Genomic DNA, 24,279 nt, shown 5'->3' on the forward strand with positions numbered 1-24,279 from the left:
AATTTAGAGTTGGATCTGTCGTAAAAGCTGTACTTCAGTGGAGTAAAGTGTCAATTTGTGTTTTGGCCCACAATGAGAAAGAGCCACAAGATCTGTGATTTAGTCAGTGAAGTAAACAGATATTTGTGGCATCTGTGTCATTCAGTGGAGGTGGACACACTTAGACTCACAACATTGCTAATAAGTGATGGAAGTAAACAGAGGGATGGAGGGGGAATAAAAGGAGTGACTCACGGTAAGCACCTTTATCAGAGCTGGACGCTTGCACGATGATAGCTGTAACAGCTTAACGCCCTCTTACAAGCTCACATCACAAATGACAGCCTGCAGGGTGTTGTCCCAGGCTGCCAGCTGAGGGAAATGAGAACCGGCTTGGTGCAAAGTCCACTTTGTGACATTTACAGCTAGGAGAGTGAGCGTATACAAAGTCAGAGACACAAAGGTGCCACTTTCAGCTTCTAAGAATAATCGTTACCATGTTGTTCAGGTAAAAAGTCATAATATGGCCTTCATAATTTGACTTTTTATTACAAATACATTTCTTGCAGTTTAAAGAAGCTAAAAGAAATAAAAAGACACCTAAAATTTTTAAAGCCAAAACTCGTTCACAGATCACTTTCTGAGGTTTTTTTGGAAACACGAATCATACCAGAGTAACCTTTATCGTAACCTCTGAGGACAGCGCAGGGATTACAGTAATTTGAGCGTTAAAGAGAAAAGGATGGTACTCAGAGTAGAAAAACAGGTTTTAAGGTGCTTTTAACTCAGCGATGATCACTGACATAACAGGGAGTGTTGTAATGACAACAGAATAAAAGGAAGCAGAGGCCCTGATGAACAGGTTTGTCCCTTTTAAAAACAAACCTTTATTGAAACCACACCAAAATTCTTTTTTGAAAAAAAATCATGTACCATGTAAATAAACAAACAAACAAACAAAAAAGAATAGAAAAACAAACAAACACAGACATTCACTATATTTTTGCCATCACTGAGACTGAGTAGAAATAAAGTGGAAACTAGAGACTGTAAAGTAAACAATGATAAATGCTGCACCGATACTGAAACAAGCAGGAGAAACTGAAAAGCTTTCAGTGGCACAAAGAGAGCTGGTGATGATCCTGTACGGTTTAACAGTAAGCCAAAAGGCACACAGGTGGAATACGGGAGATAAAAACGACAGACCACGCTACATGACACAAAATGCTATTTGTACACACTACGCTTTAGATTTCATCCCATCCTCTGCACGTTTTATGAACCCTGACAATACTTCCTTCACACGAGGACCAAAAATCTAAATTGGTCTCCTAATTTACAACACATCTGGCTGAGATGATCCTGTTTTGATGCCATTTACTCCCTGAATTATATCATTTCCTATACCCATGATTAAAAAAATGTTCCTTTGATTTAATATATGTGGATGTCTATTATTATTCTTTCGTGTCATTCTAAATATATCAGCTGCAACGTTTAAAGAAAAAAAAAATACAGAATGAATCCCTGGCACACTCAGTAACAAAAGATATCATCTCCTCTCCTTTCCCCTCCTGACACTGAAGATGGAGGAAGCCGACATGTGATAGTCAGCATTCTCACGTCACTGGAGCAGAAGGAGCCCGAGAGGATCTTTAATAAAACAGACGCATCCCTGCAGCCTGGTAGTTAAATCAAGTGCCCGAGACTCTTATATGGACAAGGTGATACAATCTCCTGAAGGAGGTCGTTTCGGACTGGATTTAGCTAACAGGCTAGCAACTTTGCACTTATAAATAAGATGTGAGGAGAGGGTTGGAAACAGTCATCATGACATTTTGCCAATCTGTATCTTCTTCCAGGCCTCAGAAGCAGTGAAAATACAGGAGTCGATGATCCCCGCGACTGTGAACGTCCCTCCGACGATGGCACAAATCTACAAAAAAAAGAAAGAAAATGAAAAAACGATCCTGTCAGGCTTCATATTTCAGAGCTTTGATGTCTTCTTCTTAAGTCTCAATATCAGCTGGGCCTAATCCTATTTATCAAAACAATGCTCTGCGCCAACGCCACGGAATTTATAGGAATCCAACAAAAAGCCCTGCTGTAGGCTGACTCACAATCTTGAGCCGTGACTCATGATCACATTAAAAACACAGTCATCTCCTACCCATGCCTTAAGTCATGATAAACCTAAACAACACACAAGACGAATAATGGTGTAGCTCATCAGGCAGGCTGCCAACTCAAGCCTGACCGCATTATCAGTCAACAGGAAACTTTCTGATCAGGTGCTACAGGCTACGCCAAAATTCCACCGATGACAAAGGGAGTTGAGGAAGACAAAGGGAGTTCAGTGAGTTAGGAAATGGTCATTAAGTTTCATACCAACACCACGAAAGCTTCATTCAGAAGATGGTTAGACTTTGGTTAGCACAAAAACTAGAAAAAGGAGGGAACGGCTAGCCAGGCTTTGATCAGAGATCAACCCAGCAGCATTATTCTTAACCATGTTCGCAAACATTTGAACGGCTTATTTTCTATCTGTTACTGGGCAGTGAAGATGTTCAATCACAAAGCTGAGATATTTAGCTAAAATGCACGAATTTGTCTCCTCATTTCCCTTCCTTAAGAACAGCTTCTTGACCGCTACCCTTACACTGAGATCAAATTTTAATTCAACTTTAGCGAACAGCAGATGAATCAACTGAAGGGCCAGATGCATCTCTCAGGTCAATTTCTTCAGAACATGCCTGACACGTCTTCTGCTGTCATCTATTTCTACAGTTTTCTCATTTTTTTTAAGTCTCCAGCTCTTTGGGAATCACTTTGTTGTTGCGCAAATCCTATTTTATGCCACACGGCATAAAAACTGTTATCTTTGACATTTTTCATAGACTTAACTAAAGAAACTGGAATAAAGGTGCTTTTGTGATAAAAACAAAGTGCCTAAAGATACGATTTAAAATATGTTATTTGCCGAGTTGTCTGTTATGTGTAAACACAACACTAGTTCATTCACTGAGTCAGGTGCCTTTTCTATCCTTGAATGATTCATAGGTGGCATAACAAACAAACAGAAAAGGTCACGTACACGACTGAAAATGAGTGAAAAAGCAGCCGAAGTCCAGAGAAAAACTGTGAAAGACTTTCAGAAAAGCTGGAAAATTATTACTTAAGCCCTTTAAAAACAATTCAAGAATATCTGGCTCATTGAAAGCAAAATATAATGAAATAAGGTGTGGTTCAAGACTTTTGCACAGGATAGTAAAAAGTTGATCTTTGGACTTGAACTTGAAAGACCTGCAATTCAAATAAAAGCGGCTTTTGTAAACAGCTTTGGGGCCGCGGGCTTTGTGTTTACTCACTGTTGTGATGAAGCGGTAGAGGGGCTGTCTCCGCTCCGTGTACTTCACTGTGATCGGACTGAGATCGTACCTGAACCAGATCGCTGGGATAATTCTTCCCGTGTGGCTGTAAGCAACATATTCCTGTGTGTGGGGGGGAAAAAAAAAAAAAAAGATTACAAGTGAGGAACTTAATCCCATTACGTTTATAAAATAAATCGGCACATATTCTCATCTACAGCGGTGGCAGTGGTGTTTGTGAGTCACTACAGAATCAGTTTCGGAATAAGTCACTCCACAGTCATAAATGATTCAATAAAAATGAATCTCAGCTGAATATTATTCCAATGAAGCAATCTCGAGGAGGCTACAATGTAAATTGAATTATTGTTACGAGCTGACAACGTTATCAGGCGCTATATATAAATCCATTTCTCCAAAATCAGTGCTGCAGTAACTGCCCGACACAATAATGTTGACCACATTAAACACATTTAACACAACGCAGAAGAATGTCGCAGTCCAAGCTCGGATGCGGGCCTCAGCTGGACCACTATTTACGCTTTGGAAATTAGGTTTTGGAAATATTTTGCTCAGGCCCTTATTGTCCCTTCTTCACAGCTGACCTGCAGTGTTATTATTCCACACTCCACTCCCAGCTGTCTTCCTACACAGTTCCAGGAAGTGTTTTTTCTTTTTTTCCTTTATGGTTTGTTGACATCTTGAGAGTTTTTCCAGTCACTAGGATTGAGCTTTCACTTTCAGATGAGTGCAATGTTAACACGAGCTATACGTGCTCCGGCCGTATGCCGACATGGACGCGCTGCCTCTATGATGAGAAAAGGTCATCAGCTAATGAGTGCAGGGATGCGGTACCTTATTGGCTACTGTGTACTGATAAGAGAACCTCTGTCTGCCTGAGAGGTCTTCATACACTGTTGGTACAATCTTCAATATGTAGTCATGTGAAGCAAGAGCTGCAAGAGACATAACATTAATTAAATAAGACAAACAAAGCATCTTCAGTATTCAAGATGAATGCTGTCTTTGTAAAACAAGTTCCCATGTAGTTCTGTCCAGTGAGTGTCTTGTGACATTACATCATCCTAAGCTACATTGCCAAAGGTATTCACTCACCTACCAACCATTGAATCCAGGTGTTCCAATCACTCCCACAGTCATAGTTGTATAAAATCAATCACCTTTAATGTTCTACAAACATATTTTAAAAATCGGTCGCTCAGTGAATTCAAGTGTGGTACCTTGATAGGATGTTGCCTTTGCAATAGGTCCAATCGTGAAACTCCCTCACTACTAAATAGTCCAGAGTCAGCTGTTAGTGGTATTATAACAAAGCGGAAGTCATAAGCAATCAACCATGAAGCACCTTGTAAGGTCGCCAACTTTCTGCAGAGTCAATCGCTGCAAACCCCCAAACTTCATGTGGACTTCAGATTAGCTCAACAGCAGTGTGTAGGGAGCTTCATAGAATGGGTTTGCATGGCAAAGAAACCACATGAAAGTCTTACATCACCAAGCTCAATGCAAAGCATTGGATGCAGTAATGTAAAGCACGTCACCACTGGACTCTAGAGCAGTGAAGACTTGTTTTCTGGAGTGACGACTCTGGCAATCTGATGGACGAGTCTGGGTTTTTGTGCCAGGAGAACAGTACTTGTCTGACAGCACCATGCCAAGCGTAAAGTCTAATGAAGAGGGGATTATGGCTCGGGGTTGTTTTTCAGTAGTTGGGCTCAGCCCCTTAAGTTCTATTAAGAACTAAGGGCCCCTTCCTGTTCCAATAAGACTGCGTATCAGTGTGCAAAACAAGGTCCATAAAGAAATGGATGAGCAAGTTTGATGTGTGAAGAACTTGACTGGCCTGCACAGAGTCCTGAACTCAATCTAACAGAACAGGATGAATTAAGAGCGGAGACTGTGAGCCAGGCCTTCTTGTCCAACATCCGTGTCTGACCTCACAAATGTGCTTCTGGTCAAAAACTCCCATAAACACACTTCTAAACTTCGTGGAAACTTCCCAGAAGATTTAAAGCTGTAAACGGTGGGGCAGCATATAAAACCCGATGGATTAAGAATATGATGACACTCAACTTCATGTGTGTGTGAAGGCAGACAAGGGAATACTTCTGGCAATATGGTGTACGTAAGCACTGTCATAAGTTGGTCATAATTATTACATTTGCTGTCTAGATACATACGATTAGATGACATCTTGTCTGCCCCTCCTAAAGCATTAAAGGCTCCTTGGACTTTCTGTACCTGTGTGACAATGAAGAGAGAAAAGATCTGTGTTAATATGGCAGTTATTCTTCTCCACTTTCTCCATCTAAAAAAAATAAATAAATAAAAAATGTGTCCCACCTGGAGCTTTTCTCCAAAGGCAAGCTTGTGGATGGTGTGGGTCATGTCAGGGCTTTGAGGCTGTGCTGTGGCACTATGTGTCGACACGTGGAAGTTTCCCGGTACCTGAACACAAATAAACACATTGAGGTGGGTTTGTGCGTAACACCACAAGCACCTGCAAGACATTTAGTTAGCTAATGAGGGAGCCTGAATGCATTTGGTTGGAAACTAAATGTTCCTTGCCTCCCAACCGCGCGTGTTTTACATATTTCCAACTACTCCCCCAAGCATGAGTGTCAATTGTTCAACTGCAGGGTTAATCACTGTAAATGCAGTGGAAAGACTGACGCACAAGATGCAGACGTGAGACAAACACAGCTTCATGGAGCCTAGATTATACGGATAGGTGTAACTAAATCCAAGAGCAGCCTCAATTTAGCGTAACTCAATTTAGACCCAAGAGGTTGGTGGGGGCAATCTCCATTTTTAACTCGAGTCCAACTCAAATATACAAACTGACATTCAATCCAAGCTTGCTTGTCAGTAAAATACAAATATCAGCCCGACCCAGTCCATCACAGTGTAACTACTGGGCACAGAAAAGCAGAGTTTTGCAATTTCCTGAAGGGAAGCAGTAGTATAAGTGATTCACACAGCATGTATGGATTAGGCTTCTCGCACTCTCAGGTGAGATCTTACTTTGTTGATGCTGAACTCTCCCTCAAAGCGACAACCATCACCCTGGTTGAGGGGAATCTTCATGGAGTTCTCTATGTGACCGACCTCGTGGCGTCCCATCTCATCTTGGATGTCCAAACCCACCACTGAAAGCAAAGAAACAAACTCAGACGAGTGCGAGGACGATCGGCCAATAAATCGTTTCGTTAAACAACAGAAAGGAATCAACAAAAAGAAAAAAAACAAACAAACAAAACAAAAAAAAAAAAAACATTGACAGTTTTTCTGAGACTTGTTTTAGTGATTACTTTAATCTCTAAGATATCCGGAAAACAATGATGAACTCAAGTGATTTTTTTAACTCTATAACAAATATTTGCCTATTTTATTGATGAGTTTCAGCAAAAATCAGCAATCTGGGAGCATCACCACCTTCTGGTTAAATATGAGCAGCTGTTTGTTGTTGCTGTTTTATTTATTTTATTTTGAAAAACCAAACAAGCACTTTTTATTCAAAAAGAAAAAGAGAATATCTGATTATCACTGCACAAAGTGACCCACAGAGTAAACACACAATCAGACCATTTACGATACCCAATCACCCCCGTCTCCCCGTGTCGGTGTTTTTCCATCTAGACTTCACCCCTTTCTTTTAGGCGGCGGTGGCACACATTGGCAGTGGCCTATTTTCAGAGCCTGCCTGCATTTTATGTCACCCACGAGTGCACAGAGAGAGAGAGAGGGATGTCTGCTTGATCTGTGCTAAAAACCTCCACATGCCGTCTGTCTGACCTTTGACATTCAAGACGGGATTCTCCCCCCTCTCCATCTCTATCCAGATCTCAAAATACAGTGCATAAATATAAGTGACGTGTGTGTGTGTGTGTGTGTGTGTGTGTGTATGCGCCAGTGAGAGATGGTTGTTTCTCCTTTTTAAGACATTTCGGACTGGAAGCAGGTTGAAAGAAAGTGGAGGTTAGTATAAGGTTATTTACACGCGGATGTGCTTTTCCATGAAGTCACAAATCAAGGCGGGGCAACCGGTAAAGGTCACCGAAGAGAGATGATGTTTAACTCTGGAGCAGCAGAGCAGATAAACGCTAAAACCAGGGGATGGAAATGTCAGGTTTTCCATGATGAAAGAGCCTCTTCCTTGAAGTAAATTTGCAGCGGATGACAAGCTCTTTGGAAAATTGACTTGTGTAGAATATTAACTCGTGAGGAGAGGAACATTTCTGCTCATTACGTGCAGCTGCACTGTGTGGTCAAACCGACGTGTTTGAGCTGGTATTTAAATGGGACCCAAACTTGAGGGGGGAAGGGAAAGGGCTTCAATTTTGCAATTAAACAAAACGACCTATACATACAATCATCAAGAGCTTTCATTAGTAACGGCAGGGGGACGGCCTTTGTTTAGGCATGCCATGAGTGAGTGAGCTCGTCTGAACACATGGCCAGCAGCTGTGTGTCTGCGTGCCAAAGCCTCTATCGCACAAATCTGGACTTAATTTTCACACAAGCAAGTTATAAGCTTTTCCATTTTTGGATATCGCCCGAGCTGAATCGATGTGTGAGTTTTCTGCGCTGTCCCGAGACCTGCCGGTGTATTTGTGCAAGCGATTTGTCATTTGGCATAGTTTTAGAGGAGGGGCTGGGGGAAGGCACGAGGAGCACAAAAGTGACCTAGTACCCTTCAATCGCACGTTACACAGACATCTGAGCGCAGGGTACGAGCCAGTAGAGGCGACTTAATGTGAAACACAGATCACATCTGTGTGGCAGCACGAGATTCAACAGGAGATACAGAGGATGCTCTCGTCTTATCTATGAGCATGCCAGACCAAAACTGCCAATGCAGTATTGTGAAATGTTCTAAAGCATGCCTCATTTCTTTACATTTTGCTAGGAAAATGGAAAATAGATGCAGCAGGTTACTAAAACATATATGGAAATACAGTATTATATGGCAAAAACAGTTCTAATGAGGTGGGAAGTCAATATTTAGTAAGGCCCCCATTCATTCACACAGCCTGAACTCTCTTAGACAGATCGTCTAATAGTTCTCTTTTTTGGATGTTTCTACCTTTTGTTCTGTTCTCTGTCAAAATGATCCCACGCTGCTTCAAAAATGCTGAAGTCCAGGCTCTGTGGTGGGCAATCCTTGACTGAAGCTGTTTCATTGTGTTTTTTTCTTTCCACCTACACCTTTACTGCACCGACAGTGTGTTTGGGATCACTGACATGCTGAAATATAAAGCTGTTGCCAAACAACACTTTGCAGATGATACTGTATAGTAAATCAAAATCTTATGAGACTTTTCTGCATTTATAATTCCATCAATTTTCACAATATCCTCAAAATAATTCAAATTTGGATTCATCACTCTATAAGACTCGTTGCCATTGATTTTCAGTCCAATTCTTGTGCAATTTGGTATACCTCAGGCTTTTCTCCCTCTTTATCATCATTAATAATGGCTTCTTGAGAGCACACCCTTTCACCGAGCCCGTTGAAGTTTCAGTGAAGAGTAAATGGATCAACTGAAGGTCCAGACGCATGCTGTGTCAGGTCTTTGATGCTGATTAACCGCTATTTTTAAAGCTAAAAATTTAAGTTTCTGTTATGCCTGGACACAAAATAGCTGATTTGTCCCTTGAATTGTTAAATTGTGCCTTTTCTATACTTGAATGATTCATAGGTCAGCGCTAAGTGGTTTTAAAAAAAAAAAATCATATGAACTAATAAAGAACTGAGGGCTTGCTCAAGACATTTGCACATCACTGTAGTTTTGAGAGTCTGTTTCTTTATCTAAGGGATAGTTTATCCTTTGCTAATATGACAGGTTAAATGACAGGGCACACAGTAAGCATGAGTCAGATAAAGGGGAAAACAAACTGTTAAAAGAGGCCTTACAAAGTGTGGAAGAAAAAATACAGAAACAGAAGATGTAATGCAAAGAAATAGATATTTGTATATATGTATATACTCACAATCACAGTGTAAGTTTGGCAAACTGATGTTTAAACTCACTTCTATCTTCCCACCACTGTCTTTATCGGGATCATCCACATACAGTTCATTTACACTGCAATGGATGGAGAAAAGAAAAAAAAAGGTTAGAAATGGTTAGAACAGAAAATCAACTTTTAATTTAAAGAAATGTGGTATTTTCATTAGAAAAATACACTTTTCTCCCTCGACGTCATGCTATTGTGCGCCACTTTAATAGTAGGGGACTCATCTTCTGCCAAATTGCAAGGAGAGAGCATTTGTGTATCTCTGCCGGTGTAATTTCCTTTCTGTCACACCCTTACCAAGTCATTGCTTATTACACATTGCCAAGAGGCTGACGCATGCACAAAGCCAATTTCCTGTCACAAATTTGACTCCATTCATTGGTTACAACACTGGCTGGGCAGAATACATCATAATGAGGGCATTGACATTCATAATTAAGTCCCTATTTGTGCCTGCGTGGTAACCAGGGAACTGTGCGTTTCAGCCGGAGGATATTACAGACGAGCGGCAGTACCTACATTTCAGTGGCTATGAATCCCGTCAGCTCAGACAGGAAGAGGAAGAGTATGAAGACACAGCAGAGGATGGAAACTGTGGGCAAAGAGGAAGAAAGTCAGAATGAAGACACTGTTCAAACCTAGGTCACTGGTGATGTCTCATATATCACTTCTTTCACATAGAAGTTACACAAGCTTTACACAGAATGATGCAAGTCAAATGATCTGGACTGACTGGGTCTTAAGGAACGGCTGACGTAAGCTATTGGTATTAATGAAATCACAGCAGCTAAAAAAAATAAATCCCTAAATAGCAGTTTTACTGACAGTGTTAGCCCTCCCATTATGTTGTTTTTTCTTTCTTTTAAAAGAACCTCCTACAGTAATTACACATTAAATACCAGCACAGCAGGCGGCCATTACAGCATTTCTTCTTTGAGAGAGGTGATCTCATGCTACGCCTTAGTAAGCCCTACAAACAACATTTTAGGCTTCCTTAAACTCACACACTGACAGTCACCCAGACCAAAAATGGCTTCCACAAAAGAGGCTGAGCAGACACCAAAGTAGGAAAAATTAACTTTAACTGTTCAGTGTCTTTGTGCCGACATAAAGCCTAAGCTTAAAAACACACTAAAGGAGAAGCAGCCAGGTCGTCCGCTTCCCTCCATGTGCCAAACTAATCAGCCGAAGAGTCAAATAAAAGAGTGGCCATGTGTTTACTAAGATAAATGTGGAAGGAACTGATCTGTGTCTGTGGTCTATCTGGTATGGTGAGAGCCTTGGTTAGAAAGCTCTCGCTCAGCAGGTGAGGCATGTTTACGTGGCAACCGTCTCCTAGGTTCGCACAGTCACGTGACCTTGTGGTTTAGCAGGGCGTCACAGGCGGACCTGCGGCTAGAGGAAGCTTTACATAAGGTAATATTTAACCAACAAACAAGGGAGTGTCACTGTGACACAGATTACGAATTCAGGTTCATTAAAAAACTTGTACAGTAAGTTTTCCCTGCCTTCAAAGGATGCAATATAGGATGATGATTACTAAAGATGAGTGATTTTTAATAGTCTCACAATGGAAATACTGACACCCCGAAATGATTTACAAAGACATGACATGACTGTCTTCTATTTACGCTCCAGCTTATCCGGACAGCTCGGACATTCTTTGGACTGTGACACAAAGGAATCGGCTACAATAACACCATGAATCAGTCACTGACATTTGAAACTAGCCCTATTTATGCAATCAGATGTGGCTTTTTTGTTACATCTTTGTTCCTTCTAAGGCTCATTTTCCCCACATAGCACAGGCAAATTTGATTTTTTATTTTATTTTTTTCCACATCAGCCCGGGCAAAAAAACCCACACAAATACTAAGAGAGAAAAATCTGACAAACAAGAGACTGTTACATTAAATCCAAACCATGAGTAGTTCCAGAAACCACAGTGGCCAAACAGAGCTTTTGTTTAGGGTAAACTGAGCCCTGCAGAATGTGCCCTGGGGGCAACAAAAGCAGATGAGGGTCAAATATTTGGCCTTTTGTGAAAAGGCAGGCTCTGATTCTTTTTTGCCACCGTGGCCTGAATGTTATTCGGCCTGCTGTGGATGAAGCATTAACAGGTTTCTAATATCCCAATCTAACCAGTGGCGTCATCCCTAGACAGCGGATGGAGACAGGAAGGGAGTTAACTGAGTGCAGGAAAAACTTATATCCATTTCCTCTTGGGTGGAAACGTTAGTGTATAACTTTAGTAACTTCTTTCTGCTGTCCATACAGAAAATTATTTTTCTCTGCCTTAAAAGGGTCCAATACTGAAATAACACTTTTAGTTTATCCACTGTGTCATGAGTTTTCCTACTATGTGTCTTTGTCAGCTGACTAATGAATACGACTGCTGCCAAAAATGTGTCATCAGAGCTCTTGTCTTCTATCAAGCAGTGAATAATCAATATAGCCCCTGATTACACAATGACTTATTGATGACAAGTAGGAAAACTCATGACCTGACAGGAAAAAGCAGTCAGATTTCCACTGAGGACTCCTGAGGTGCCAGTGACTATGAGACAGCATGATTATTAGCATTTTTGTCATACCAGATGTGCTAAAACAGGTACTGCTCCAAGCTGTTTGCTTTTTACATAAGAGCATACCTCTGTGCTGACAATCACAATTACTTGTCATCGTTTTCCTAAACATCTGCCTCCCAGAGCAGGGACTGGCAGCTGATTCTATTTACTTTTTATGTTCAAGCTGAAGAAGAAGGTTACAGACTGTGAAGCCCTGCTAGGACTCAAATGTCATTTTGAGTTAAGAATGAGGCGGTTTAAAGACATCAGAGTAATCAAAATAAAGTACTGTGCAACAGTCTCGAGTCACCGTTAATTTCTTTGTATTTTAACTCCAAGGAGCCAGACTTTATTGTAAGAGAACAATAGTTCCTCAGGCTTTCTGAAGGTCTTTCTATGCTTTTCACTGGACATTGGCTGCACATTTGTCACATATTTTCAGTCTACTTCTCGCACCCGACCGTTTGGAGAGAGGTACAACAGTGAGTGTCTCGTTAGAATTACTGCACCCACTTTCCATGCAAAATATAAAGCAATGTGTGGTGGATTCAGAGCTTTGTACAGTGCTCTATGTTAAAAAAAAATACAAAGTCCATTATGCCTCCAAAAACAAACTTTGGATTAAAGTGTGTGTGTGTTTTGACTAGCTGGTGTATTGTATGCCAGAGCTAGAATGTAATTAGCATAAAGATGGGCTAGCTATAGATGAAAGTTTTTTTTTTTTTAATTTCTGGTTGATTCAGTCTGGTTGATTAATGACAAGCAAATGTTCCTGTTAATATACTTCAATTAACTATTGCTAAAAAAGTGAATCACTAAACAGGTGAACAAGCCAAGAGGATAAATGATGCTAGGTTAGCCCTGCTTACAAAGCTTAGCTTAAAAAAATAGTTTTTAGCAGCTCTGATATTCAATAATTAGTATGTTTCTACTTTTTTTTTTTTAATGTAAAGTTGAGCAAGTTCTTTTTATTATAGTGAACAAAAATAGTATGTTGTAGTTCTACTTTGTTGCATACCTTTATTTCATTTGAGATGTCTATAATTGTGAGTCAACTATAATCAAAAAGTGCTGTGTTCATTTTGCAACACCCATTCTGAACTACTAAAATATTAATACTAAAGTTACTAAAAGCTACACTGAAATTAAACACTGACATTTACACTAAAGTGAACTGATTGACTCTACTATGGAAATAAGCTGAGGCCTTTAGACTACGTCCACACTAGCCCGGATAGATTTGAAAATGGCGTTTTCTACTGAAAACACTCCGCGTCCACACTAGCGTTTTCAGTCATTTTCACAGAGTTGTGCGTCCACTTTGAAACGGCCGAAAACGCTTACGTTCCAGTCCTGCACATGCGTGAAGCGCCAGATGATTCGGCCTGCCTCATTTCTGTCAGCCGTTTATTTACTTTCCGGCTCTTTGAAACGTCGCAGCAAAAGTTTGAGGAAAAATTTTTAAATGGACTGACAATGAGGTGAAGTTGTTGCTGCGAGTAACACAGAAGTACAAAGTAGCAAGAGCGAGTGAGAATTAAATAATTTGAAGAAAAGCTAATAGTTTTGCAATCTTCATTAGTTTTTATTTTTATTTAGTTTTGACTTCAGATTTTCAATTTTATATCAGTTTTAATTAGTTTTTACCATTTGTTTGCTAGTTTAGTTTTTATTTTTATCTTCTGCTTATCCTTGGGTATGTTGCTATTCCAGCTACCATACCCTGCACACTGGAAAGGTCGCCAGTCTGTCACAGGGCTAACACGCAGTGACAGACAACTCGCATTCCCACCTATAGGGAACCTATGGGTTATTAAAAAATAAATAAAATTAGGGCAGATGAACAACCATTGATACCAGGCAACTATAAAAGATTTATCTTGGCCCCAATGAGACTATTAACTCTTGCAGCACTGGGTCTTCGTAATTTTGGTTCAAGTGATTTCATAAACTTTTGGAAGGCAACTGACTCACACAGTTGTGTAGATATCCCAGGCTCAATAAACATATTCACCAACGCTTCCTCTCGCTTGTGATGTTCCTGCGAATTGACCAACTAGCAGCCATTGGGTCGCTGTTGGAAGCACTGCATTAATGTTTTTTGTGGAGTTCACTTGGGATGCATCACGCTGCCTTGCCTGGGGCAAGCTTCTGTTTCTGGGGATGAGGATTGGGCGTGCTCCTTTACCTTCTCAAGGTAAGCCTGGTTAGCCTTCTTGTGCGAGCTTTTCAAGTGCACTTTAAGGTTTGTGGGATTTTTTTTTTCCCTTTAGAAATGCACCACATAATTTGTCTCATTCCATTACAAGACACTTGCTTTTATCTAAAACACAATCATATTCAAAGTAATCTGAAATTGGACTGTAGCGATTTCTCCCGACTTTTGCTGACACGATTCTGCGTGGGACGGAGCAGCAACACAGACGACTCGACTAACGTACTTGCCACCTGCTGGCATAATGAGACACAGCAAGAAAAAAAACCTGGAAACTACACTTCATTTTCACCCTAGACTATTGTATGACACACACACATCAATGAAAACTAAACACATTTTTGCTATAAATTCAGTTAATTTTAGTTAGTTTTGTGAACACTCATTACAGTTTTAGTTCGTTTTCCTTTTTTTGCAAAGTCTTGTTTTAATTTTTATTTCCGTTAACGAAAATATTTTTTCACTTCTAGTTTTTGTTATTTCGTTAGTTTTTGTTAACGATAATAACCTTGGTACAAACTGATATTAATCTTTAATAGGGCTGTGAAAATTGAGAGCAAACAAAACAACCGCTGTATAATGCCCTCTGCTATCTTTGTTTAGTTGGTCACATGACTGCATCACATGACTAAAATGGATCATCATTTTTAGAAAGTCTACGTTTTCACTGTCCACACTGCGACGCAAACGCACAGTCTTCAAATGTATTCATTTTCAAAAAGCCGTCTCAGTGTGGATGGGAGGCTAAAACGGAGAGAAAACGAAAACGCATTAGTGTAGACGTAGCCTTAATCAGCACAAAGATAGGTGCTTAGATTTGTGTGTATGGGCTATGGCACAAACATTAACACATGCCATCTTACTTGTTCAAAATATGGTTTATCGCCTTTACACTTTGGTTTGTGTTAATTCTCACTCTAAGTACTGCAGAGGCAGATTTTGCTACCAGCAGCCAGAGCAGTCAGAACGAGTGTTTTGGCTGATGTCAAACTACTGCAAGCAGCTGTACAGTCACGAAGGATGACCTTTTCAGTTAACTTTCACTGGAAAAAGTGATTACGTCTCACATCTTATTTTGCCACATTTTGCATCTTCCATTTATAGAAGCAAGATTCAGGAATTCCTTTCACATATGTGGAACAAAATCCCCCCCAAAAAAATTACAAAAAAATGAAAACCTTAAAGTAGATGCTCATAACTTTGGCCTGTGAGTGAAGGACTACTCACTGAAAGCTCCTGTGTATGTTGGCTGGGTGAGATCCTTTGGCACTTTCCTGTAGATATCAAATCTGAGGAGAGACAAAAAGAAATATATAGCAAATGTAAATATTATGTGCTGAAAAACGTTGCACATTCTGTACCCATCATGCCTTGCGATATTACAGAAGCGCGGTGGAATGTTAGCTTTGGACGTCCGCCATTATATATAACAGATCCAGACGGCCAACCGCAACACATACAAACACACACACACGCACTTTTACAGGGTTACAACCTCTTCCTTTGAATGTCTGCTCTGTAATTATGAACTGACCCCAACAAAGGTCTAACACTCCACACATACACAAAGCCAACAAAAACACACACAGAAACATAAACACAAGTTCACCGACAACTTTAAATCATATGGTTTCATCTTCTTGGCAGTAAGTGGATATAAGAACTGCTGATTTACTCTCGGTAAAATCCTCAGTTTAACATTTTTGGATATTTCTAAAAATACCTTTCTTAAACTGCTCGTAAATCAGCGTTTAAGAGATGGGAAGATCATTTCCACCTGACACAATCGACTCTGCTTGTGAAATACTGTTCTTGCCAATTTTGGGAGCTAGAAAAAGGAAGGAGAAAAAATCTGCTACTCAACACCAAAACTATTTCGGTTCAGGACTTCTTGCGCTTGTCCTTTTTGGGCAGTGAAAAATCTTTTGGCTGACTGTGCAAACTCCTCCCACACCCCGATCTCCCCACTCAACTCTCCTTAGCAGTCTCCTACCAAAACAATCACATCTGTCTACATTTCTTCCACTTAGAGCGTCCAGAAAAATAATCACAGCTAATGCAATGCAGGGCCGGGAGGAAGTATGAGGGTGGGCTTCCTGTAATCCACCTCTGTTTCTTCTCTCGATGTTGCATAACCTCCTGCTTTAACGCCTTTGTTTTAATGTGAAGCACTCCTAGATCCCAAAACTCTCATTCAGCATTCCTCTATGTGTATATCATCACAGTATACATCCATACTAATGTAGATAGATAATGTGCACTGCCTTTCCTCACATAAAACAACCTGACAGGTGGAGCAAAATGATATACATCCCCACCATGTGAAGGCCTTGTAAGTCAAGTTCTAGTCTTTTCCACGTCTTTGGAGTTTATTCAAGTATTACTTACGCATTCTGCGGTGTAGATGGTATGAGTAGACTAAGGCTGAAGGCAGATTGTGGTCATAGTGGTATTATTTGGAACAGAGATGTTCGAGATATGTATTCAGCCACTGTTAAGAACGTAAAACAACTGAGCTCATTTTATGAATATGCGAGTTGTGCAGTTTGTCAAGTTCAGCATTATGGCAGGAAAGGATCATTTTACATAAAGGAAGTTCATCTGGAATATATTTGGATTATTCTTGGTTAAACAAATACAGGTTTTTTTTTTTCAGCTTAATTAGAGAAACAGTTCAGCTACATGCACATGTATTTTAGAAAATTGACCTTTTTCTGTGCATTTTTGCCTTCTGTACACATGTAAACTGAGCTTTTAAAATACTCCTTGTTGTCTTTCAGTGTCAAATGTGTGAGCCTTTACCATCTTTTTTTTTTTTTTTTTTTAAAGTCAGGCTTCTGATTGGCTAGCATTTCCATACAACTAGTGTTTTATCACTACTTGTGTGCTCCTGACAATGCATGACATTAGTTCTTGTATTTTCATAAGGCCTGAGATAGTTTCCATAGCATTGCTTACGTGGACAGGATTTTTTTTTTTTTTTTTAAACAAAAGCTATAAATTCCCCTTATAAAAACTACATGTGTATCTGTGGATCTATACATATACATAGATACACACATAGAGACAGACAGACATATACATATATACACACACACACACACACACACACACACACACACACACACACACACACACACACACACACACACACACACACACACACATCTTTGTTTTTAACAGTTGAAGGTGTTGGAAAAAAAAAAGAAAAAAGAACAATATGACATCACTATCACTGACTCCACATACAATATTGGCTCAAGTATTTCGAATTACACATCATCTGATTTTAAAAGGTGACCCATGTAACCACACTATTCACTAGTTAAAAGCAATGAGCTGCATGCAGACACGCTTCCTCGCTCACATACGTCATTTTGCTTTGACATTAAAGTAAAAACATACTGTGATCATGTCATCCTACTGGAATAACACCGCTGTTTCACAAACAGTGTCCCGCACTTCAAACCAGGGGTAGGTAAATAAAGGTCTGATTTAAGATTATACCACAAAAGGACAATAATAGACAAGGCCACAACACACAACTTTCACTTGACAGTAACCAAAATGAGTTGTGTTTACTGCCTCACAGCTAAACTATTTCCTTTTTTTTTTTTTTAAAGAGACTTATTGTAACATTTTTAAACAGTCCTACAATGTGTTCACTCTGAGGTGACAAAGGTTAATGAATTCATTAGTAAAATTAATATGTTCATTACACTAAACAACAGTTTAGGAGAAATGTCAGACACTAGTAAAGCTTCAACAAGTATTAAATAGTTAGCATAAATGTTAACCTGGTTGTCACACATGTTAACTTAAGCAGTTTAATGATTTGTAATTAGCTACACTAGCCGTCTGTTATCATCATCGTAGTGGCTAGCAGAAGTAATTACTGCCGGCTGACTGGATGGAATATTGAGTAGTGACAGAGCAGGTTGTGGACACATGGAAACAGGTGGGTCGCCTGCTGCGCAGAGCAGCGGGGGAACCGTAGCTGAACTGAGTAGAGAGTCCAGAGTGTGGAGAACTAATCCGAGAACATAAAGAGTGGAATCCAGAGCAGAGCAGAGCTGCAGGCTTTTCGACTTTTAAAGTAACTGGTTAAAAAGTTTCTTATTTCCTTGATCGCAGCTTCAAAATGTAGTCAGTAACTTTATTATAATAAAGTACAATTTATAAAGTTAAACCTTTTAAAGTCAGCAATTTAAAAAAAATATTTAAAAGATCCAGGAGTTATTTAAATTAAAGAAAATATACTTTAAAGAAAAACATGACTATACACCTACTGAAGTGTAAAAAAAAAAAAAAAAAAAAAAAAAAGACTGACATAAACTTTCACTATATGTATTTTTAACCTGTGCGACACTGTGGTTTTATCAAACTATCTCTACTCAGAACACTTCATGAATATTTATGATGAGGTTCAAGGGTTCACATCTCAGTGTACCACTTACATTCGTAATTTCCTGAATTACAGTCAACACATCTCCTTCCGTCACATCTCACTGCTCAGATGTTATGTGATTAGGGAGGACATGATGTACCAGCATCTAGCTGTTAACACCATGACACGGAAACACAAGCCTACTTTTCAAGGGTCTTAAATAAATAAGCCGAATCTCGGCAATGACTCACGGTGAGTCAGTAGTTTGTTCCATGTATAGCCGAGTAAACCCACATTACAGACGATCAAGGTTCTTCTTTTCACACCTTACACCACAGAATATAAGCAATACTTCTCTCTTTACGTAGGTAACCCAACTGCTGTTACGATAAAGTCATTACTGCAATTATTGAAAAAACAGGGAGAATCCATATTAAGCCTCTAAAGTGACCATGTAATAAACACAGCAGATCATCGGGTTGGCTAACACAAAATGTCCTTGTGCCAATAAATGACATAATCTAAAGGACATTAAACTTGGGCATAAAAGCCTTTCGGTGATTCACTCGTTCCTTCAGTGACGCTGTTCGGTCATCCTGAATGAGATGATCCTCATTGTTGGAAGTTGGCATTTGTGGAAGAACTTTATTACTGTTGAAATGTCAATCTACAGCAGCTGAGAAAGATACGCATTTCTAGAAAAGACCAAACCTAGAAATTTACTACCACATATTAGAAGGGGAACACAAGACCGTATATGTGTACACCATCCTGCTGCTGGGGAAAAAACAAAAAAAACAAAACCTAGAACACCAACTGTACATTAATCCAGAGCTTAAAATAGTCCCTAACAAATACACAAGTAACTCTTTGAGGAAAGCTGTGTGTCTTTTTTTTTTAAAGAAATGAAAATGTGTACATGCAATTAGGTTTTAAATTTTAAATTAGCACCTTATTATTTTTGCTCATCAGATTTATGAACATAAAGGCAGAAAAACACCAGCTTCGCACTTTAGCTTATTTGTTGTGCGCTTTGAAATAAATAACATGCACATTCTGGGAATACATCCTACTTTTGTGGATGGTGCAATCTATGGTAGCCAAAAAGTGTTACACACCCTCACGCTGGTGACTAACCCTGCAGTATTTTTGAAAGGACAACACCTCGAAACAGTTACTCAAGCCTTTTCTAGCTGTTGCAATGCGGGTTTTGTATGATCGAGGCATCAAGCAAAGCATCCAACGATGAGAATCTGACCTCTTGTGACACACAGTTCATCCAGAGTGTTTTTTCTTCTGTAGTAAAATCATTCTGTCAGCACAACACAGCTGTAATCTTTGGAAAAAGATGACAGACACTGATTTCCAGTTTGACCGTGCTGTTGATCATTTTCATCAATCTGTCCGATTTTTCTGCGTTAACATTCAGCACAGCTATACAGCTATCTGAAAACTGTGATTACTTCACATTAAATAGAGCTGGAGGATTATCTGAAACATTGTCACATATGAGCCTTGTTGGTTCCTATTGACCTATCAGCAAATGACATCACATTTACTAATGGAAGCTGTGGCTCAGGACCTGGGATGGGCAATTGATTTTTCCTAGGGTCCATGTGAGAAACTGTAACTGTTGCGCTAGTAAGCCAAACTCAATTCTGCTCAATATGAACTTTCTCTCTTTATAAACTGCTACCAGTAAGAATTAATGTTACAATTAGGCCCTAAATGTGACTCCCTGGTAAGATTAACTGCACAAGCTCTGCACAAGAGACAGAGCGGGTCATCTGCTATTCGGAAGGTCATGGTAAAGTTGCGAAAACGTCCTTGGGCAAGGGAGTGAACCCCATACTCCTCCAGATGGTATAGAACAAAGCACTGTGTGAATGGGTGACTAAAGCTTGTAGTAAGGGACGATCGTGGCTCAAGAGACTGGTGGTGGTCAGAGTGTCTGGGAGCCTCGCCTCTGTCAGTGCGCCCCAGGGCAGCTGTGGCTACAATGTAGCTTGCCATCACCAGTGTGTGAATGGGTGGATGACTGAATGTAGTGTAAAGCGCTTTGGGGTCCATAGGGACTAAGTAAAGCTATATACAAATACAGGCCATTTACCATTTACAATAAAAGGCACTTTGAGTGCTCGGTTAGAACCAGTCCATACTCAAATATTGTGCTACATTAATTGTGTGTGTCAAAGATAGTGTTTTGAGAATTTTTTTTAAATTTAGATGGTAAGAAACCAACAGACAAACAACTAAAAGGCACTTGAATAAGCCCAAAATGTAACAATGCAATCCACAGGCAGGAAACATAAATATTATTAACAAGTACAAGCACTTTACAACTTAATTTGCTGTCAAAATAAAATGCATAGAAGATATTTTGTTTATGACTTTGCTAAATGTTTTTCTTCAATATAGCAGCTGCGTTGTTAAAATACTGTTAGGAAATGACTTTTGTTGGGTCTGGTGAGCAACAGGATAACTGCAAAAGTAATACATTACTTATTCAGAGCCTCTGAAGAGATACGTTTTGTATGTGTTTAATTAGTTTCCAGAACACGCTGCAGTTGAGTTTATCAGATACCATTTTAGACTCTGTATAAATGTGTGAAGTTTCATCTCTGTGAACTTAACAGTTGTGACTGTGGATATGGCAGATTTCCATTCAAAATCTAAAGGCTGGCTCAAAATGTGTTCTTACTAAATTTGTCTTGGCACTGGCAAACAGGATGAAGTGAGCATTATGCAAATGGGCAATGCAAACATCCTGTTTTTTATTCTAACTGGCCGTACTCTATTGATAGGTTTAACAGCCCTGTAGAGAAAGTGTGGCAAACAAGTTTAAGTTGCAGATTAATAGCTTGAATGGCTCTGCAATGGCTGTGTTCCGGTTTCACTGTTTATTGGTGGCTAATGACTGAATGTTTTGATGTTTGTGTACTGAACGTGCTACACAGTTTCTTTTGTAAACCAAACCAACCCTGCTGATTGTAATCGGGCTCACGTCTGGCAAAGCTGGTCGAGGACATTTGCACATGCGCAAAAAAACGAACCCACACAAAAACCCGAGCATCACTGCGGCGACTTAACGAAAAACCCGTGCATAAAAAAAATGTTTCTTTTTAAAAAAAAAACTGAGCTCGCTCATGTCAAACGCAACACATCATTGTGATAACTTTGGCTGCCTCAGTAGCATGTGATGCTGAGCCAACTGTTAATTCATCTAGAGCTCACAGACAGCAGACCACCACTTTCCACTTCATATCCCGCCACAAAGAACCGGAAGCCCCCCGTACTCACCTCCTAACATCGAAAGTCATGATGTTTGCACGTTGGACAGGGGCGTTAAAAAGAAGAAAACTACAAACAACAGGAGACCATACTATCTTCAACGCTACCGGTTGTTCATGGGTACCGGGCTGACGTCAGCTTAGGACGCTTTGCAGAAGCTGATTGGCTAAGATGTACTTCCTGTTCACTATGATTCTTCTTCCTCCGAGTGATGCAGCCGTATTATAATGGGCCGAAACATGAATGGGAAAACGTTTTTTAAATTAAGAAATAATTAAAAATTAACATTAAGATTAACAAAAGATGAACTTGTGCAATACGATCACATTTTTAAAAATAATTTTATTGACTGAAAACTATAGTGTTTTTTTTATTTATTTAGTAACGTGAATTTTAAGAGGAAAAGGAATTATGAATTTTATGACAAAAATGGGCAATACAAACTGCTCAAAACTCAAATTTAATCCAGTATTATCCATGTGTTATGCTCTTACTCTTATTTTTCGCTTTCTTTTTTAATATGTGCAGCAAGAGAACAAAAATATTTTAAAAATGTTTAAAAAAAAAAGTATGTACTACTCCAAGTCTCATTCACCTACACATTTTAAAAGTAAATATTTAGCTGACATTCACATACACCCTCACTGCAGTGATGGATGAATTGTGGGTAACTCAGGGTTCAGCATCTTGCCCAATAAAACTTTAGTTCATTCTTTGATTTTCCCAGTTGGTCTGCACTGATACTTGTGTAGCACTTTTCTGCTCATTTTCTTACAACATGCCTCAATATACAAATTCATACAAGCATTATGTCATCATGAGAACATAGCAAGCCAGGAATTAACCCACCAACCTTCTGATTAGTGGCCAACCAGCTCTACCACCTTTGCCAAATTGCCATAGAGGAAAAGGTTCTCTTCCCCTTTTTTTAAAATAATGCTAACAACTCCTTCTTACCAAGAAATGAAAATTTATAAACATAAAACTCTGCCACCTCAGTGGCTGTATCTAAGGAGGACTCTATCAGAAGGTTGGTGGATGAATCCCTACATTCTCAAAGTATCCTTATGAAAGAATCCTTGGGCAAGATCCACAACACCAAGACGCCCCCAATGCATTTGTGTGTGTGTGTGTGTGTGTGTGTGTGTGTGTGTGTGTGTGTGTGTGTGTGTGTGTGTGTGTGTGTGTGTGTGTGTGTGTGTGTGTGTGTGTGTGTGAATGCTGAAACAACAGCTGTATGAATGTGATTTGGTGAGTGAGACTAGGAAGTGCTTGTAGTGCTAAACTTGAGTAGAAAAGTGTTTTAAAAGTACCAGTCCATAAATTATGAATAGAAAACTATTATACAATTGTACATATGACAGGTAAAGGTAGTTTTGAGTAACTTTTTAGGAGTCCAAACAATAGATTGTTTTAAAGAAAGGTGTTATTTAATAAAAGAACATGGGTTTTTATCATTACTGTTATTCATGTTGTTCTTACTTCTAAAAGTAAGTAAGACACTTTGCCCTTCTCCCCCCCCCCCTCCCGCCATGGCGAGTAACTACGCACATTTGATCTGGCAGTTTTACATCAGATGCTCTTCTTGACGCAATCCAGAGAGGGTTTTATGTCTTTAGCTGGAATCAAATCAACAACCTTTACGCTTGCCAAGCAGCATGTGTTAACTACTACTTTGCTCGAGGCGTCTATGTGATATAAATCATATTGCCATTCTAATAAAACTAATAGAGGTATTACTGTGCTAACATCTAATCTCCCACGTTGACTCCAAGTACATCAGCTGTGCCTTTTGGCAAGTAAACAAAAGCCTGCACATTATCTGACCAACACAGATTACCCTTCACGTGCAAAAATGAAAAAAAGGTCACCATGAAAGAAAATCAGCTGATGTGTAGTAAAAATAGATTTTTCAAGCAAAACAGCCCTCGGCTAAGCTTTTCCAAGTCTGACAAATGAATGGAGAATATGTGAGTTTTTACAGTAACATTACTTATGAGTTTGGTTCACATCCATTGCGATCATGTACAAATTTCTAGGGGACTAAAATAACACCACAAAACTGAAACTGAGACCTATACGTCAGGCTGGTATGGTTGAGAAATGCATCTGCTGCTCTCCTACCAAAAATCCATCAAATCTATCAGTTAACGTTTTTTCCACTGTAGGTATTTTCGTTTTCTTTCCTTAACACACACACATATACTCTCATATCAAGAAACAGAATATTTTTGGCTCAAAGAAAAGTGGTCTGTTGTTGAGACACTAGAAGACAGGATAGGCCCTGTGTTTTCCCAGTGATGTCTCAGTGCAGCCCGTAGTGACAATGACAGTAATCAGGCACAGATGTCAGCAAGTGACAGAGCGGTCTGACCACAGGAAATGCCACTTTGTCATCCTCTGTTTCACTTCCCTTTCTGCATGGGAACGCTG

General features: G+C 39.6%; 1 protein-coding gene across 1 annotated transcript; it reads right to left on the bottom strand.

The window, feature by feature from the left end:
• Positions 1 to 829: 829 nt before the first annotated feature.
• On the bottom strand, positions 830 to 22,032 carry ergic1 (endoplasmic reticulum-golgi intermediate compartment 1). The gene is made up of 10 exons (XM_026190197.1): positions 21,856 to 22,032; positions 15,396 to 15,457; positions 9,906 to 9,978; positions 9,360 to 9,454; positions 6,390 to 6,514; positions 5,709 to 5,813; positions 5,546 to 5,606; positions 4,203 to 4,303; positions 3,348 to 3,470; positions 830 to 1,915 (listed from the first exon to the last, which is right to left on the bottom strand). Exons 1-10 carry the CDS (start codon positions 21,873 to 21,875, stop codon positions 1,808 to 1,810), a joined length of 873 nt encoding a protein of 290 aa, XP_026045982.1. The 5' UTR covers positions 21,876 to 22,032; the 3' UTR covers positions 830 to 1,807.
• Positions 22,033 to 24,279: the final 2,247 nt, after the last annotated feature.

The sequence above is a fragment of the Astatotilapia calliptera genome, chromosome 2 (assembly GCF_900246225.1).
Source record: "Astatotilapia calliptera chromosome 2, fAstCal1.2, whole genome shotgun sequence".
In the NCBI taxonomy this organism is placed as follows: Eukaryota; Metazoa; Chordata; class Actinopteri; order Cichliformes; family Cichlidae; genus Astatotilapia; species Astatotilapia calliptera.